This window comes from Anomaloglossus baeobatrachus, chromosome 2, assembly GCF_048569485.1.
Source record: "Anomaloglossus baeobatrachus isolate aAnoBae1 chromosome 2, aAnoBae1.hap1, whole genome shotgun sequence".
NCBI classification, from domain to species: domain Eukaryota; kingdom Metazoa; phylum Chordata; class Amphibia; order Anura; family Aromobatidae; genus Anomaloglossus; species Anomaloglossus baeobatrachus.
In genome coordinates, this window is record NC_134354.1 from 240,115,955 (window position 1) to 240,132,847 (window position 16,893).

The following is a 16,893-nucleotide window of genomic DNA, read 5'->3' on the forward strand; positions in this document are numbered from 1 at the left end:
TTATAATCCGAGAGATTGATAACACAGTTAGATTCTTTTGTGTCTTGAACGGAGTGGTTTGTCCAAGTTGTCAAGTTTTACCTCTGTTTTCAACCTGTTTGTATTAAGTCCTGAATTGAGGTGCAGTCTATGTAGTTTCTTTTACTTGTTGTAGATCAGAAGGGTTCGTAGTCTATAAGGCTCCTTTCACATTGCGTTTTACCTTCTGCTCACAGGTCCCATCGGGGCATCCGTCCGGACTGCCCCTCCCCCACTCTGCAAAGCGTGTTCCGGATGCATGCGCCCGACAGGGCCATTCACTGTTATGAAGCGCACTGCGTTAGCGTGTGCTCTGTTTTGTGCCATTTTTTGCACATATACGTTTCTGCAGACGGACACCCGAACGTAGTCGACTACGTTCGGGTGTCCGTCTGCAGAAACGTATATGTGCAAAAAATGGCACAAAACAGAGCACACGCTAACGCAGTGCGCTCCATAACAGTGAATGGCCCTGTCGTGTGCATGCATCCGGAACACACTTTGCAGAGTGGGGGAGGGGCGGTCCGCATGGATGCCCCGATGGGACCTGTGAGCAGAAGGTAAAACGCAATGTGAAAAGAGCCTAATAGTATTGTTGTAATTTTTGTTCTGTGCTTTCTTGAAGTGTCTTTTTATATCAATTAAGAAAGGTGCTCCTCAGACCATCTGGGGGCATCCTAGCTTTGGACCAGACCCCAATCAGAGGACAATAAAACTTTCACATTGCTAATCTATGAACTGCTACAATATTTATGGCCACAACAGTTTGTCCTCTTGCCATAGTGATGGTTCTGCTTCACATAGCTTGTCTTATTTACTGCTCCATTTTATGTCCTGTTGTGTATAAATATGTGATTCTTCAGATTTTGTGTTATACTGAGCCCGATGAAGAGACTTGAGTAGACTCGAAAGCTTGCTATTATTAGCATCTTTTCAGTTAGCCATTAAAAGGTATCAACCACTGAGAACTCTCAGTTTTTTGAGATTATGCAGCGATAGTGCCACTGTCTGTTGAAACAATCGCGGACTGAGCGCTGTTTTCAAATCGCGAGCGCCAGTGATGTTATTGTGCAGGTGCAAGATCATGGGCGGTGCTGTGAATATCATCACCAGCGTCATCCAAGTACCCGGTCATAATCTCGCACCTGCGCAATAACATCACTGGCACTCGCGATTTGAAAACAGCGCTCAGTCCGCGATAGTGCCACTGCGCATGCGCGAGACTTCAGGAGCACTGTGGAAGATGTGGGCGGCGGCCTCATCTATGTAAATGAACACTGGAGGACGGCGAACAGCGGCAGGAGGGGGAATAACGGACGAAATACAGCCCGGCCCTGTGGCCAGCAAACCTCATTACCATAGGAAAAGGTAAGATTTTATAAAGTTGTTATTTAGGTCTGAAAGGGGGGCCAGTAGCAAGATGAACCTTTATAGAATGCAGCCCAGGAGCTGCAGAAGGGGATTCTTTTAGTTTAATAGCGAAAATTCTGGTGACAGGTTCCCTTTAAAGAATTTGTCTCCTTTCAACTAACATTTTCTTGAATCCTGAGTTATGTATTAACCCCTTAACGACCCATGACGTACTGGGTACGTCATAGATCGTGTGCCGGTAAGCCCCGCCCCCTGCCGCCGGCAGGCGGCGGCGATCCACGCACATATCAGCTGTTATCAACAGCTGACATGTGTGCCTGCTAGCCGAGGGTGGAATCGCTTCCACCCGCGGCCATTAACCCCTTACATTTCGCTGCCAAATTCTTGGCAGCGATATGTATATGGGCGCCGCCATGACAGTCACTTACCCCGCCCCCTACCGGAAGTCACGTGACATGATCACGTGACTTTCGGCGGTTGCCATGGTAGCACAGGGTCATGTGATGACGCCTGTAGCTAACATGACTCACTTCCTCTCAATGCCGGAATACAGCCGGCATTGAAAGTGAAGCAGCAAATTTGCAGTTCTCAGCTCTGTAGCTGAGATCTGCAGATAGTGCAGAGCGATCGGATTGCTGATCGCTATAGCCCCCTAGGGGGACTAGTAAAATAAAAAAAAAGTAAAAAAAAAAGTTTTAAAAAATTAAAAAAAAATAAAAAAAAACCTAAAAGTTCAAATCACCCCCCTTTCACCCCATTGAAAATTAAAGGGTTAAAAAAAATAAAAAATACACACATATTTGGTATCGCCACGTTCAGAAATGCCCGATCTATCAAAATATAAAATCAATGAATCTGATCAGTAAACGGCGTAGCGGCAAAAAAATTCCAAATGCCAAAATTACGTTTTTTGGTCGCCGCAAATTTTGCGCAAAATGCAATAACAGGCGATAAAAACGTAGCATCTGCGCAAAAATGGTACCGTTAAGAACGTCAGGTCGAGACGCAAAAAATAAGCCATAACTGAGCCTCAGATCCTGAAAAATGAGAACGCTACGGGTTTTGGAAAATGGCGCAAAACGTGCGCCACATTTTTTGGACAAGCTTGTGAATTTTTTTTAACCCCTTAGATACAAGTAAACCTATACATATTTGGTGTCTACAAACTCGCACCGACCTGAGGCATCACATAGATACCTCAGTTTTACCATATAGTGAACATGGTGAATAAAATATCCCAAAAACTATTGTACGATCCCACTTTTTTTGCAATTTTTCTGCACTTGGAATTTTTTTTGCCGTTTTCCAGTACACTACATGGTAAAACTTATGGTTTCATTTAAAAGTACAACTCATCCCGCAAAAAACAAGCCCTCATATGGCAAGATTGATGGAAAAATAAAAAAGGTTACGCCTCTCGGAAGAAGGGGAGCAAAAAACAAAAACGCAAAAACGGAAAGTGCCCGGGGGCTGAAGGGGTTAAAAAAAAAACTGACCAACTGAGCTTTGCTTACTGTCCCTGTCTGGATTTACAGAGCTACTTATCTCAATGATCGGTGGCAGTGCTGTTGATGGTCATATTATCGCTACAGCTGATTAACAAACCTGGCTAGTACCGGAAAGGTAACACTGGACCTGGGGTCATTATAAAACTTTTCTCATATAGCTAAGCCCTATCTACAGCAGTTTGTTGAAAAGGGTCAGCCATTTTAATTAAATCCACTCATCAACACTGAAATTGCAAGACCATATGGAAATCAAAGGATTAGGCATGTTATTGATATGCAAATCATGAAAATATAGAAACAAATTTTTCAGAACTTGTCAATTTAATCAGTATTGAGTATGACTACCACTTACAGAAATACATGCACTTACACATCTTAATATGCTATCATTGAGGTTATTAATGATTTTCTGAGAAATATTATTCCACGCTGAATGCACTTGACCATGCAAATTATCAAGATCCACTGCTGGCAGCTCCCTTTGAAATTTTTGGACAATGATGTCCCATATTTGGTCAGGTGGATGCTGCAGGCCGTGGTAGCACAATTAGGGCATGAAGGCTGCTTATAGTACCACAAACAATATGCATCTTGGTGTTATTGTGTTCAATGTTATTGTGTACAGCTGGGCAAGAAGCTATTTGTTTTGTATTACTTTTGTATGAAAATCTTCTCTTTTTTTCACCAGGTATTTGTGATAACCCGCCTGACCTTCATTATGCCCAACTCGATATCAGATCGAAAGCCATAACAACCTTTTTTGCTGGAAGCACAGTACAATACAATTGTAAACGGGGATATATTCAGAGTAACTATTACAGGAACAGTATAGCATGTTTGGGAAACTTCACTTGGTCAGAAATTCCTAAAGAGCTCTGTAAACGTAAGTAGTTAAGTTATTCTTTTGGATTAATTAAGGAGGTTATTCAAATCTACAAAATCCTATCCCAATATGTAGTAGGTGTAATAATAATAATAATAATATTAGCATATACCTCCAATTAGAAATGTAGTATCGTTCTCCTGATATAGCAATGTCTCTTACCTCATGTGCAGGGTATTGCAGCTTATGTATCCCTGGTAACAACCATTCATATAGTGAGTTATTAGTTGCTCTTGGTCGTAACCATGGATACCTAACCTGCAATGCGCTGCACATAAGGTAAGAGACATGGCTAATCAGGAGATCTATACTACATTTCTAATTGAAGGTATTTGATACTATTATTATTATTACACCTACTACATTTCTGCCATAAATAATCCAATCCAAACCATTGTAAACCAGAAAGTCACAGAGCTTTAGACAGACATTATAACAGTAGTTGCATAATACATTTTATCACTCTTGAAGGGGTATTCCCATTTCCAAAGTCCTATCCCCACAGTCCCTGACAGCAGTTCTGTCGCTTATCCATGATATGTAAATAAAAGCTTATAACCTGACTTTAAAGTCATCCATTGGTTTCATAAATTACTCTTTTGAAAGCTGAAACCCTCCCAAATTTGCTTTAGGTTATGAAAATAAAGTTGCTGCAAAGCTGAAATATTGATCATTTAATAAACACAGAAAGGTCAGATTTTGGCAAGACTAAAGTTTTGTCGCCTTGTCATATAATGCACCCAATCCTAGTTTACATCCTCACCTGTGCTCACTAAATGATCGCTTAATTAGTGGGTGTGTATAAAAAGAAACCCAGCATCCCAGACCTTCACTTGAACTGCAACTTGACCTCTGACAACTTGCTAAAAATCCACCCTGCGACCAAAGCCTTGATTATCAAGAGGCTGAAGACCAGATCCACTGCAGAGGTGGCTGGCACCTTTTTATGTGTCTCAGCGTCAAGTACAAATAATTAAAAAAAGATTTGAAGAGACTGGAGATGTTTTTGAAAAGCCCAGGTCCGGCAGATCCTGCAAGACAACCCATCAGGAGGAATGTTTGTTGGTTAGAAAATCCAAAGCCAGCCCCTCTTCCACTGCAGCAGAGCTCCAAAAGGCCTGGTCACCTCAAGTCCCTGGGTCAACTAGAACAGTTTGTAGGATTCTGTCTCAAAATGGCCTTCATGGTCGAATCTGTGCCCAGAAGCCAGCACTAAACAAAAGGCAATTAAAAAACCGTGTGGCATTTGCCAAGTCCCACAGCCTGCTAAAGAGATATACGCTGGAAAAGTGGCAGAGGGTGGATTTCTCTGATGAATCTTAGTTTAATTACACCACAGCCACCGCAAATACTGCAGGAGACCTACTGGAGCCCATATGGATCCAGAAAACAGTTAAGTTTGGTGGTGGAAAGATCATGGTCTGGGGTTACATTCAGTATGGGGGTGTGCAAAACATTTGCAAGGTGGAAGGCAATATCAATAGCATAGGATATCAAGAAGTATTAGCTACCTCTTACAATCCCAATCATAAAAGGGGTCAAATTCTGCAGCAGGATGGTGCTCCATCTCATTCATCCATCTCTACAACAAAATTCCTCCTGGTAAAGAAGATCAAGGTGCTCAAGGACTGGCCAGCGCAGTTACCAGACATGAACATCATTGAGCATATTTGGGCTAGGGTGAAAGAGGAAGCTTGGAAGACAAAACCAAAGAATCTAGATGAACTCTGGGAGGCATGCAAGACTGCATTCTTTCTATTCCTTATGACTTCATCAATAAATTGTATGAATCATTGTTGAACCACATGGATGCAGTCCTTCAAGCTCATGGAAGTCACACAAAATATTAAATATGGCTCTAATAGCACCACAACTTCATTCACCAATGTTATGCAACATATCTTTGTATTAGAAGTTAATTATTTGTTTGAATGTCACATTACTTTCTGTGGGCGACAAAACTTTTGTCTTGCCAAAATCTGACCTGTGTTCATTAACTGATCAATATATCAGCTTTGCAGCAACTTTATTTTCATAACCTAAACCAAATTTGGGAGGGTTTGAGCTTTCAAAAGAGTAATTTATGAAACCAATGGATGAATTTAAAGTCAGGTTATAAGCTTTTATTTACATTACATGCATAAGCGACAGAACTTCTGTCAGGGACTGTAGGGATAGGACTTTGGAAAAGAGTGATAAAATGTATTATGCAACTGTTGTTATAATGTCTATCTAAAGCTCTGTGACTTTCTGGTTTACAATGGATGATTGGATTATTTATGGCAGAAATGTCTCCCATGCAGCTTTGACTTGTGCAGGAATATGTCATATTGTAATATACCTTACCCTGTGGCACTCTGTATAATAACGTATACAGCAGTCTTTTGACATATACAGTCATATGAAAAAGTTTGGGCACCCATATTAATGTTAACCTTTTTTCTTTATAACAATTTGGGTTTTTGCAACAGCTATTTCAGTTTCATATATCTAATAACTGATGGACTTAGTAATATTTCTGGATTGAAATGAGGTTTATTGTACTAACAGAAAATGTGCAATCCACATTTTAACAAAATTTGACCGGTGCAAAAGTATAGGCACCTCAACATAAAAGTGACATTAATATTTTGTAGATCCTCCTTTTGCAAAAATAACAGCCTCTAGTCGCTTCCTGTAGCTTTTAATGAGGTCCTGGATCCTGGATGAAGGTATATTTGACCATTCCTGTTTACAAAACAATTCCAGTTTAGTTAAGTTTGATGGTCGCCGAGCATGGACAGCACACTTCAAATCATCCCACAGATGTTCAATGATATTCAGGTCTGGGGACTGGGATGGCCATTCCAGAACATTGTAATTGTTCATCTGCATGAATGCCTAAGTAGATTTGGAGCGGTGTTTTGGATCATTGTCTTGCTGAAATATCCATCCCCTGCGTAACTTCAACTTCGTCACTGATTCTTGCACATCATTGTCAAGAATCTGCTGATACTGAGTTGAATCCATGCGACCCTCAACTTTAACAAGATTCTCGGTGCCGGCATTGGCCAAAAGGCCCAAAGCATGATGGAACCTCCACCCAATTTTACTTTGGGTAGCAAGTGCTTTTCTTGGAATGCCGTGTTTTGTTGCCTCCATGCATAACGCCTTTTTGTATGACCAAACAACTCAATCTTTGTTTCATCAGTTCACAGGACCTTCTTCCAAAATTCCAAAATGTAACTGGCTTGTCCAAATGTGCTTTTGCATACCTCAGGCGACTGTTTGTGGCGTGCTTGCAGAAATGGCTTCTTTCGCATCACTCTCCCATACAGCTTCTCCTTGTGCAAAGTGCGCTGTATTGTTGAGCGATGCACATTGACACCATCTGCAGCAAGATGATGCTGCAGGTCTTTGGAGGTGGTCTGTGGATTGTCCTTGACTGTTCTCACCATTCTTCTTCTCTGCCTTTCTGATAATTTTCTTGGCCTGCCACTTCTGGGCTTAACAAGAACTGTACCTGTGTTCTTCCATTTCCTTACTATATTCCTCACAGTGGAAACTGACAGTTTAAATCTCTGAGACAACTTTTTGTATCCTTCCCCTGAACAACTATGTTGAATAATCTTTGTTTTCAGATCATTTGAGAGTTGATTTGAGGAGCCCATGATGCCACTCTTCATAGGAGATTCAAATAGGAGAACAACTTGCAAGTCGCCACCTTAAATACTTTTTCTCATGATTGGATACACCTGCCTATGAAGTTCAAAGCTCAATGAGGTTACAAAACAAATTTAGTGCTTTAGTAAGTCAGTAAAAAGTAGTTAAGGCTGCTTTACACACTGCGATATCGGTACCGATATCGCTAGCGTGGGTACCCGCCCCCATCTGTTGTGCGACACAGGCAAATTGCTGCCCGTGCCGCACAACATCGCCCAGACCCATCACACTACTTACCTGCCCGGCGACATCGCTGTGACAGACGAACCGCCTCCTTTCTAAGGGGGCGGTTCGTTCAGCGTCACAGCGACGTCACAGCTGCGTCACTGAACCGCCGCCCAATAGAAGTGGAGGGGTGGAGATGAGCGGGACGTAACATCCCGCCCACCTCCTTCCTTCAGCATAGCGGCCGGGAGGCAGGTAAGGAGAGCTTCCTCGTTCCTGCGGTGTCAAACGGAGCGATGTGTGCTGCCGCAGGAACGAGGAACAACTTCGTTACTGCTGCAGTAACGATATTTGAGAATGGACCCACATGTCACCGATGAGCGATTTTGCACGTTTTTGCGATGATGCAAAATCGCTCATAGGTGTCACACGCAACGGCATCGCTAATGCGGCCGGATGTGCGTCACCAATTCCGTGACCCCAACGACTTCGCATTAGAGATGTCATAGCGTGTAAAGCCCCCTTTAGGAGTGTTCAAATCAAGAAATTGATAAGGGTGCCCATACTTTTGCAAGTCAAATTTTGTTTAAATGCGGGTTGCACATTTTCTGTTAGTACAATAAACCTCATTTCAATCCAGAAATATTACTGAGTCCATCAGTTATTAGATATATGAAACTGAAATAGCTGTTGCAAAAACCCAAGTTGTTATAAAGAAAAAAGGTTAACATTAATAGGGGTGCCCAAACCTTTTCATATGACTGTATTAGGCTTATTTTATACCATGGATGCTTTTGGATTCTACACTGTGACAACTCCATGGGTTTTATTAACTTTATCCCTCACTAAATAGTACTATTCCTGAATTCTGCCCCATTGTTAAGTCTCAATTTAGGGATAAAGGTAATTATTGAGATATATAATCTTAAGTAGTAAGCTATCAAACTCAAGCTTCTTACAGTTAAATGCAAAATGCCTCTAACTACTTACTGTATGTACATATATAAATATTTCTTCAACCTCAAAATGTGTTAAAGCAGTAGTAGCTGACACTAACAGCACAGACACATTAGATACATGCAGCATATACTGTATATATAAGTATAACAAGCAATACACAATATACTATGAATGGTAAGGCTCCAAAAAAGAAATTTCCCATAATGCATTCTACTGAGGCACACATGATAAATAATCTTACAGATAAACATGCAAAAGAAAAACATGCTAGTATTTAAGTAGAAAAATATCCAATAGTTTTCATTGCAATACTGTTTAAAAATATGCTTCAATATACTATATATAATCTTAATATACAATATACTATAAATATACAATGTAAAATATACCACAATAAGGAAATCATATGAGATCTCTAAAAAATGGAGCTACACACGAGGATTAAAAAATATTCATATTTTTTCGATATATTGAAATAGGAGTATGGTGAACATAAATGACATGAGGGACCTATCACATGTAAACAGTAGCACATTTAAAGTAAATATACTGACATGTTAAATACACTGGATTGCACAATACAAACATGAAAATACACCATGAGGATCAAAAAGATATCAAATAGTAAGCAGTATAAAGTAGATAATTGATCATCTAGTATGCAATAAATAATAATAAAGTGCAAGGCAGTGTATAAAATATAATATATAAAGAAACAATTACAAAACACTATATAGCTGAACGGTATTCAAAAGTAATGTATAGTTGAGAGATGTTATATGTAGTATAACCACCAGATTGCATAATTATGTCAGATTGTCACCCAAATACTCATTAGCATAGATAATAACAGGTGCACAAACAGGATAAGGTAATTACCTCATTGATATGCAGTGATAAGATAGGTCCCTCTACTCCGACGCGTGTTTCGCCCTGCTTCACACCCCCTGAAATATGTATAGCATAGTTGAAAAAGTGATGGCACTCACCGTTCGTAAAAACCTTCATTTTATCCAAAAGTTAAACTAACAGGAGGGGGATGCAGGAGACTGTTACGCACAGTTCATTGGATCCTGACACAGTGACTGACATTTGGGATGCAGGGCCTCGACTAGGATCACTACAGCAGGACATTGCTCCTAGCAATCAGGAAAACAACTGCTGTAAGAAGGATGGCAATAGGAGTGCAGCAAAGGCCAGACAGATGTTGGTGGTAGGGGACTCTATAATTAGGCGGATAGACAGGGTTATCTGTTTCCAAGACCGTGTGGGAAAACAGTGTGTTGTCTGCCAGGTGCTCGGGTTCGGCATATTGCAGATCGGATAGACAGATTTCTGGGTGGAGCTGGGGAAAACCCAGCGATCATGGTGCACATTGGTACTAATGACAAAGTTAGAGGGAGGTGGAAGGTCCTTAAAAATTATTACAGGGAACTATGAGAGAACCTGAAGTCCAGGACCTCCAAGGTGGTGTTTTCAGAAGTACTATTGGTGCCACAAGCATCCCTAGAATGATAGCGGGAGCTTAGGGAGATAAATCTGTGGCTTAGCAATTGGTGCAGGAAGGAAGGGTTTGGGTTCATGGAAAACTGGCCTGACTTCTCAGTTGCCTACAGGATGTATAGTAGAGTGGTTGGGCCACACCTCAATTGGGAGGGTACAGCCGTGCTGGGGGAGAAAATGGTCAGATGGATGGAGGAGCTTTTAAACTAGGACCTGGGGGAGGGAGGGTAGTGGAGAAAATAAGAGGATAGATAGAATAGACACAGATAGTAAGACAGTAGGGGTGAAGCCAGGTTTAGGAAGGGAAGGGCAGTGACATGCAAAGAGGTAGGAAGATGAGGAGTAAGAAATATGTTAATGGTATTAAATGTATTTATGTCAACCATGGATTATGATGTGGTGGTACACCTTGCTGGATGAGAGCCATGACTGGATGACAAATACAGAGGGTTACACCAAATTCAGAAAGGACAGGAAAGTCAAAAAAAGGTGGAGGGGTGTATATATATGTAAAATTTAACTTGAGCCCTGAGCTCAGTGATGACATTGGGGGAAGTTGCAACAATGTAGAGTCAATTTGGGCAAATGTACATGGGGATGGCAATAATGGAAAGCTGCTAATTGTAGTTTGCTATAAACCTCGTAACATCGCTGCACAGGTAAAGGATGAAATGCTGCAACAAATTGAAAAGGCAGCATATAATAATAATATTTAGGTCCTTATTATGGGGGGATTTGACCTCTCCAGACATTCAGTGTGACATAGAACCTTCTTGTGCTAAAAGCTGCAAGTTCTTATCTACAATTCAAGACATTTACATCTCTCAGATGGTAGATCAACCAACCATGGGAGATAATTTGCTATATTTGGTCCTGTCAAATAGGCCAGATATAATTGTTTTCTGATAGTGTAGTGACTGTGGTCGGGTACTGCACATCCGCCTCCTATTGATATGAATAGGAGTTGGATGTGCAATACCCAGCCGCGGCCACTATCAGAAGACAGAGCAGCGCCAGACTGAGCATTTCCGGTAGCTTGCTGGTGCCGCAGGGACCGAGGAAAGCTGAGCAGAGGGGTGCGGGTTGTCGGACCCCAGCCGATCAGACATTGATGACCTATCCTAAGGATAGGCCATCAATGTAAAAGTAGTGGTTACCATTAAAGAACTGCACTTGATGGAGATACACAGACCTCGGATTAATCTCAATTAGCCATTCATGTGTCTATGCTAGTGTTGCACAGCTACCTTTGCTATTTTAGAGTCCGTACCTCTTGTGACTGGTCCATAGAAAGATATTCTCAGCCATGAATGGTTGATCTGAGAATTACCCTATAGCAGACATTTGATGATGCTTGCCATGTTTTAAGATGCACGTTCATCTTAACATCTTAAAACTGACTATAATAGTTATGTTATTATGACATACATAATACAATGACATGAAGATATTTTTTGCTTTATATATTGCTAACATAAACTTTACTTATAGGAAGATCTTGTGGCCATCCTCCAAAGGTATCAAATGCAGTACTGGAAGTAAAAGACTTTTTATTTGAGTCTAATGCAATTTATAAATGTGAGAAGGGGTGAGTTGAATGACAGTTTTTCATTTTTATTTTTTTACTACAGCTTTAATGTGAATATTCACTACAATAATATTGTGGTTGAGAAACATTTATTAAAACTAGCAAAGTAAGACAAAAAAAATCAGTTTTTTCTAATCTTTCTAAGATCTTGTGCACATGACTATTTTTGGTCCAAGTTCGATCAAAACATCGGATCCTGGTACATATGTCCCCATCCTTGTTTATTTGTCCATTTCCTGGTATATATGTCCTCCTCCTGGTATATATGTCCCTTTCCTGGGCCCCTCCTGGTAAATATGTCCCCATCTTTGTTTATTTGTCTCTTTCCTGGTATATATGTCCTCCTCCTGGCATATATGTCCCTTTCTTGGGCCGCTCCTGGTATATTTGTCCCCATCCTAATTTATTTGTCCCCATCCTGGTATTCATGTCCGATCCTGTGGGCCTCCTGGTATATATCTCCCTCCTGGGCACATTCTGGTATATATGTCCCAATCCTGGTTTCGGTCTCCTTCCTGGTATATATGTTCTCCTCCTGGTATATATGTTCCTTTCCTGGGCTCCTCCTGGCATATTTGTCTGCTGCAAAAAAATGAAAAAAAAATGTTCTCACCCTCTTCGGCTCCCACGTCGCACAGTGTCCTCTCTGAGCCACGATGCATTTCAGCTGGATGTGTGCCCACTGACATACATTCAGCTGAAGCAAGGCAGGGACTGGGTGTACAGGCCCCCACAACCCCCAGCAATCATCCGGCTTCTGTCTTCAGCTCACCGAGCGCTTACCTGTCCCTGCCGGCTGTTGCGTCCTCGCGACCTCTGCAGCTCTGCATTGCCTGCAGCAGTGTGATAAGGTTACAAAGTGAAGACATCATCACGTTGCTGCACGCTGGCCACGGGATGATGCGCTTGCACCCTGCACTGCTCCACTGATCCTGCCTGCCTCCAGCACATGGCTAATATGCATGTGCCCCCCCTTCTAATGCAAATTAGCCAGTGTGGTGGCTGAAGCTACATGGCCGGGCCTCTCTGCTGTGGCTGTGACTAGGGCTCAGTGAAGAGGGGACTTAATAAAGCTAAGTAATTAATCCACGCCCTGGCTGGGCCCCACTCTTTACCAGGCCCCATATACCAGTCATGGTTGTCATGCCCTGATGGCAGCCCTGTGCACATGACTAGAGACGAGTACACGAGCATTTCAGTTCTTGTTCATCACTAATACATACACATATGTATATGAAATATTTTTGTGTATACAGATATATTTATGTATATATATGAATGTATTTATATATTATCCTTATACCTGGTGCCCTCCCGCATCCAAGATGGCTGCGAATATTGCCCTACAAGAAAGTGATGATTCAGATTTACCATTGCACGCTCCATCGTGCATGTAGGAGGGCTGGAAGGCCAGTCTCAGAGGATTAGGCAACAAGAGGCACATGTAAGTTACCAGTCAGTTCACACTGTCAGAGTGAATGTTCATTCAATAATTAGAAAATCATTTAGCCTGTGTATATATATATATATATATATATATATATATATATATATATGTGTATGTATGTATGTGTGTATATATATATATATATATATATATATATGTATATATATATATATATGTATATGTGTATATATATATATATGTATATCTATATATATAATTGCCTTATTCTGTCTGTCTGTCTGTCTATCTGTCTGTCTATCTGTCTGTCTATCTGTCTGTCTGTCATGTTCCAAAATTGTGTCCTTACGGTGACACAAAGCTGATTGGCCGCTGGGCTCGCCATGGCCCCGCCCCCCCACACGGATTGGCCGCTCGCCCAGGCTGCGCCCCCACACGGATTGGCCAGCCGCTCGCCCAGGCTCCGCCCCCCCCACAGATTGGCCTCTCGCCCCGGCACCCTGCAGGCATTGGCAATTCGGCCACGCCACGCCCCGCCCCCCTCACGCAATGCACGCTAGCTCTGGCCCCGCCCCCTCCCTCCCCCCGCGCATTCCCCGAACTGACACGGCTGTCCCGGAGGTGAGTACTGTACTCAAACCCCCCCCCCCCCCCCACCCCTCCCCCCTCCCCCCCCCTGCGCATTCCCCGAACTGACACGGCTGTCACGGAGGTGAGTACTGTACTCCCCCCCCACCCCCCCCCCGGCCCCCGCTCGCACGGGAGTGGTGTGGATACGTTGGTAACCATGCTCGCATGGTTACAAGCGCATCAAGGTCCTGCTGCGGCGGAAGATCCACACGCACACACATAACAGCACACACACAAACATACACACACATCAGATCACACTCACTCTCACACACACCTCACACACACCTCACACTCACTCTCACACACACCTCACACACACCTCACATCGCATCCACACACTCACAGCATCCGGCGATATTGCTTGCTTCTCGGCCTCGATACTGTGCTGTTGTGACCTTCCAGGACCTGACGGAGGATCACATGGCCAGAGGCATGTGGTATCTCCGGATGTTTTGAGTGTGAGCGCGTATGTGCGATATCGTCAGTGTCTGTGTGTGTGAGTGGATGCGATCGGGTGTGTGTGAGTGGATGCGATCGGGTGTGTGTGAGTGGATGCGATCGGGTGTGTGTGAGTGGATGCGATCGGGTGTGTGTGAGTGGATGCGATCGGGTGTGTGTGAGTGGATGCGATCGGGTGTGTGAGTGTCAGCAGAGGAGCACGGCGTGCTGGAGGAGGCTGGGAGCAGAGAGGCTGATCATGGGGAAGGCTGGGAGGGGGAGGCTGATGCTGGGGGAGACTGGGAGGGGAAGGCTGATGCTGAAGGAGGCTGGAGGGGGAGGCTGGGAGGAAGGAGGCTGGGAGGAGAGAGGCTGATCCTGGGGAAGGCTGGGAAGGGGAGGCTGATGCTGAGGGAGGCTGGAAGGAGAGAGGCTGATGCTGGGGGAGGCTGAAAGGAGAGAGGCTGAGGCTGGGAGGAGAGAGGCTGATGCTGGGGAAGGCTGATGCTGAGGGAGGCTGGGAGGGGAAAGCTGATGCTGGGGAAGGCTGGGAGGAGAGAGGCTGATCCTGGGGAAGGCTGGGAGAGGGAGGCTGATGCTGGGGGAGGCTGGAAGGAGAGAGGCTGATGCTGGGGGATGCTGGAAGAAAAGAGGCTGATGCTGGGGGAGGCTGATGCTGGGGGAGGCTGGGAGGAGAGAGGCTGATGCTGGGGAAGGCTGGGAGGAGAGAGGCTGATGCTGGGGACAGAGAGGAGAGGCTGATGCTGGGAGGAGAGAGGCTGATGCTGGGATGAGAGAGGCTGATGCTGGGAGGAGAGAGGCTGATGCTGGGATGAGAGAGGCTGATGCTGGGAGGAGAGAGGCTGATGCTGGTGGAGGCTGATGCTTGGGGAGGCTGGAAGGAGAGAGGCTGATGCTGGTGGAGGCTGATGCTTGGGGAGGCTGATGCTGGGGGAGACTGGGAGGGGAAGGCTGATGCTGAGGGAGGCTGGGAGGGGGAGGCTGGGAGGAAGGAGGCTGGGAGGAGAGAGGCTGATCCTGGGGAAGGCTGGGAACGGGAGGCTGATGCTGAGGGAGGCTGGAAGGAGAGAGGCTGATGCTGGGGGAGGCTGGAAGGAGAGAGGCTGAGGCTGGGAGGAGAGAGGCTGATGCTGGGGAAGGCTGATGCTGAGGGAGGCTGGGAGGGGAAAGCTGATGCTGGGGAAGGCTGGGAGGATGGAGGCTGGGAGGAGAGAGGCTGATCCTGGGGAAGGCTGGGAGAGGGAGGCTGATGCTGGAGGAGGCTGGAAGGAGAGAGGCTGATGCTGGCGGAGGCTGATGCTGGGGGAGGCTGGAAGGAGAGAGGCTGATGCTGGTGGAGGCTGATGCTTGGGGAGGCTGGGAGAGGGAGGCTGATGCTGAGGGAGGCTGGGAGGAGGGAGGCTGGGAGAGGTAGGCTGAGAGAAGAGAGGCTGATGCTGGGGGAGGCTGATGCTGGGGGAGGCTGGGAGAGGGAGGCTGATGCTGGGGGAGGGTGGGAGGAGGGAGGCTGGGAGGAGAGAGGCTGATTCTGGGGAAGGCTGGGAGGAGAGAGGCTGATGCTGGGGACAGAGGAGAGGCTGATGCTGGGAGGAGAGAGGCTGATGCTAGGATGAGAGAGGCTGATGCTGGGAGGAGAGAGGCTGATGCTGGGAGGAGAGAAGCTGATGCTGGGAGGAGAGAAGCTGATGCTGGTGCAGCATGGGGGATGGAGCACGATGGGGGGGTGCGCAGCATCGGGGATGGAGCATGATGGGGGGTGCGCAGCATCGGGGATGGAGCACGATGGGGAGTGCGGAGTATGGCGGATGGAGCACGTTTGGGAGTGCGCAGCATGGCGGATGGAGCACGTTTGGGAGTGCGCAGCATGGCGGATGGAGCACGTTTGGGAGTGCGCAGCATGGGAGATGGAGCACGATGGGGGGTGCGCAGCATAGGGGATGGAGCACGATGGGGAATGCGCTGCATGGGGGATGGAGCACGATGGGGAGTGCGCTGCATGGGGGATGGAGCACGTTTGGGAGTGCGCACCTCCCCCCAACACACACACACACACACACGCGCGCGCACTGCACAACACACCACACACACACACACTGGGAACCACAAACAACTGCCCTACACAGACACCCACACACACAGACAACGCTGCACACACACAACACCCAACACACAAACACCGCGGCACACACACATATACGCACATACCGCACAACACACACATTGCACAAAACATACCTCCCCCCAAAACACACCACACACACACAAACCGCGCAACACACACACAACGCTACAGACACACAGCGCTCCACAAACAACGCAACGCACGCAACACACATACAACACCGCTCTCACCCCCCGTCACACCCAGACAACACCCAGAACATGTACAGCCCCTACACAAACACTTGGTAACTACACACAACAACATCTATATATATATATATATATATATATATATATATATATATATATATATAACAAAAATCATACATGAACTACACAATACGTAAATTCTAGAATACCCGATGCGTAGAATCGGGCCACCTTCTAGTGTTTATATATGTACCGTATTTTTCGGACTATAAGACGCACTTTTTTCCCCCAAATGTTGGGGCAAAGTGGAGGGTGCGTCTTATTGTCTGAATGTGGCTGCGGGGAATGAGGGTGCTGCGGTGGAGCGGGTCATCGGGGGCACGAG

At 45.1% G+C, this 16,893-nt stretch overlaps 1 protein-coding gene across 3 annotated transcripts in view; it reads left to right on the forward strand.

Moving 5' to 3' along the window:
- Window positions 1-16,893, forward strand: part of LOC142291291 (sushi, von Willebrand factor type A, EGF and pentraxin domain-containing protein 1-like) — a 344,209-nt gene that overhangs the window by 245,891 nt on the left and 81,425 nt on the right. For all 3 annotated transcript variants that reach the window (XM_075335715.1, XM_075335716.1, XM_075335717.1), the window contains 2 exons: window positions 3,586-3,780; window positions 11,602-11,698. In XM_075335715.1, coding sequence (XP_075191830.1) covers window positions 3,586-3,780; window positions 11,602-11,698 — 292 coding nt within the window. The remainder of the gene's footprint in view (window positions 1-3,585; window positions 3,781-11,601; window positions 11,699-16,893) is intronic.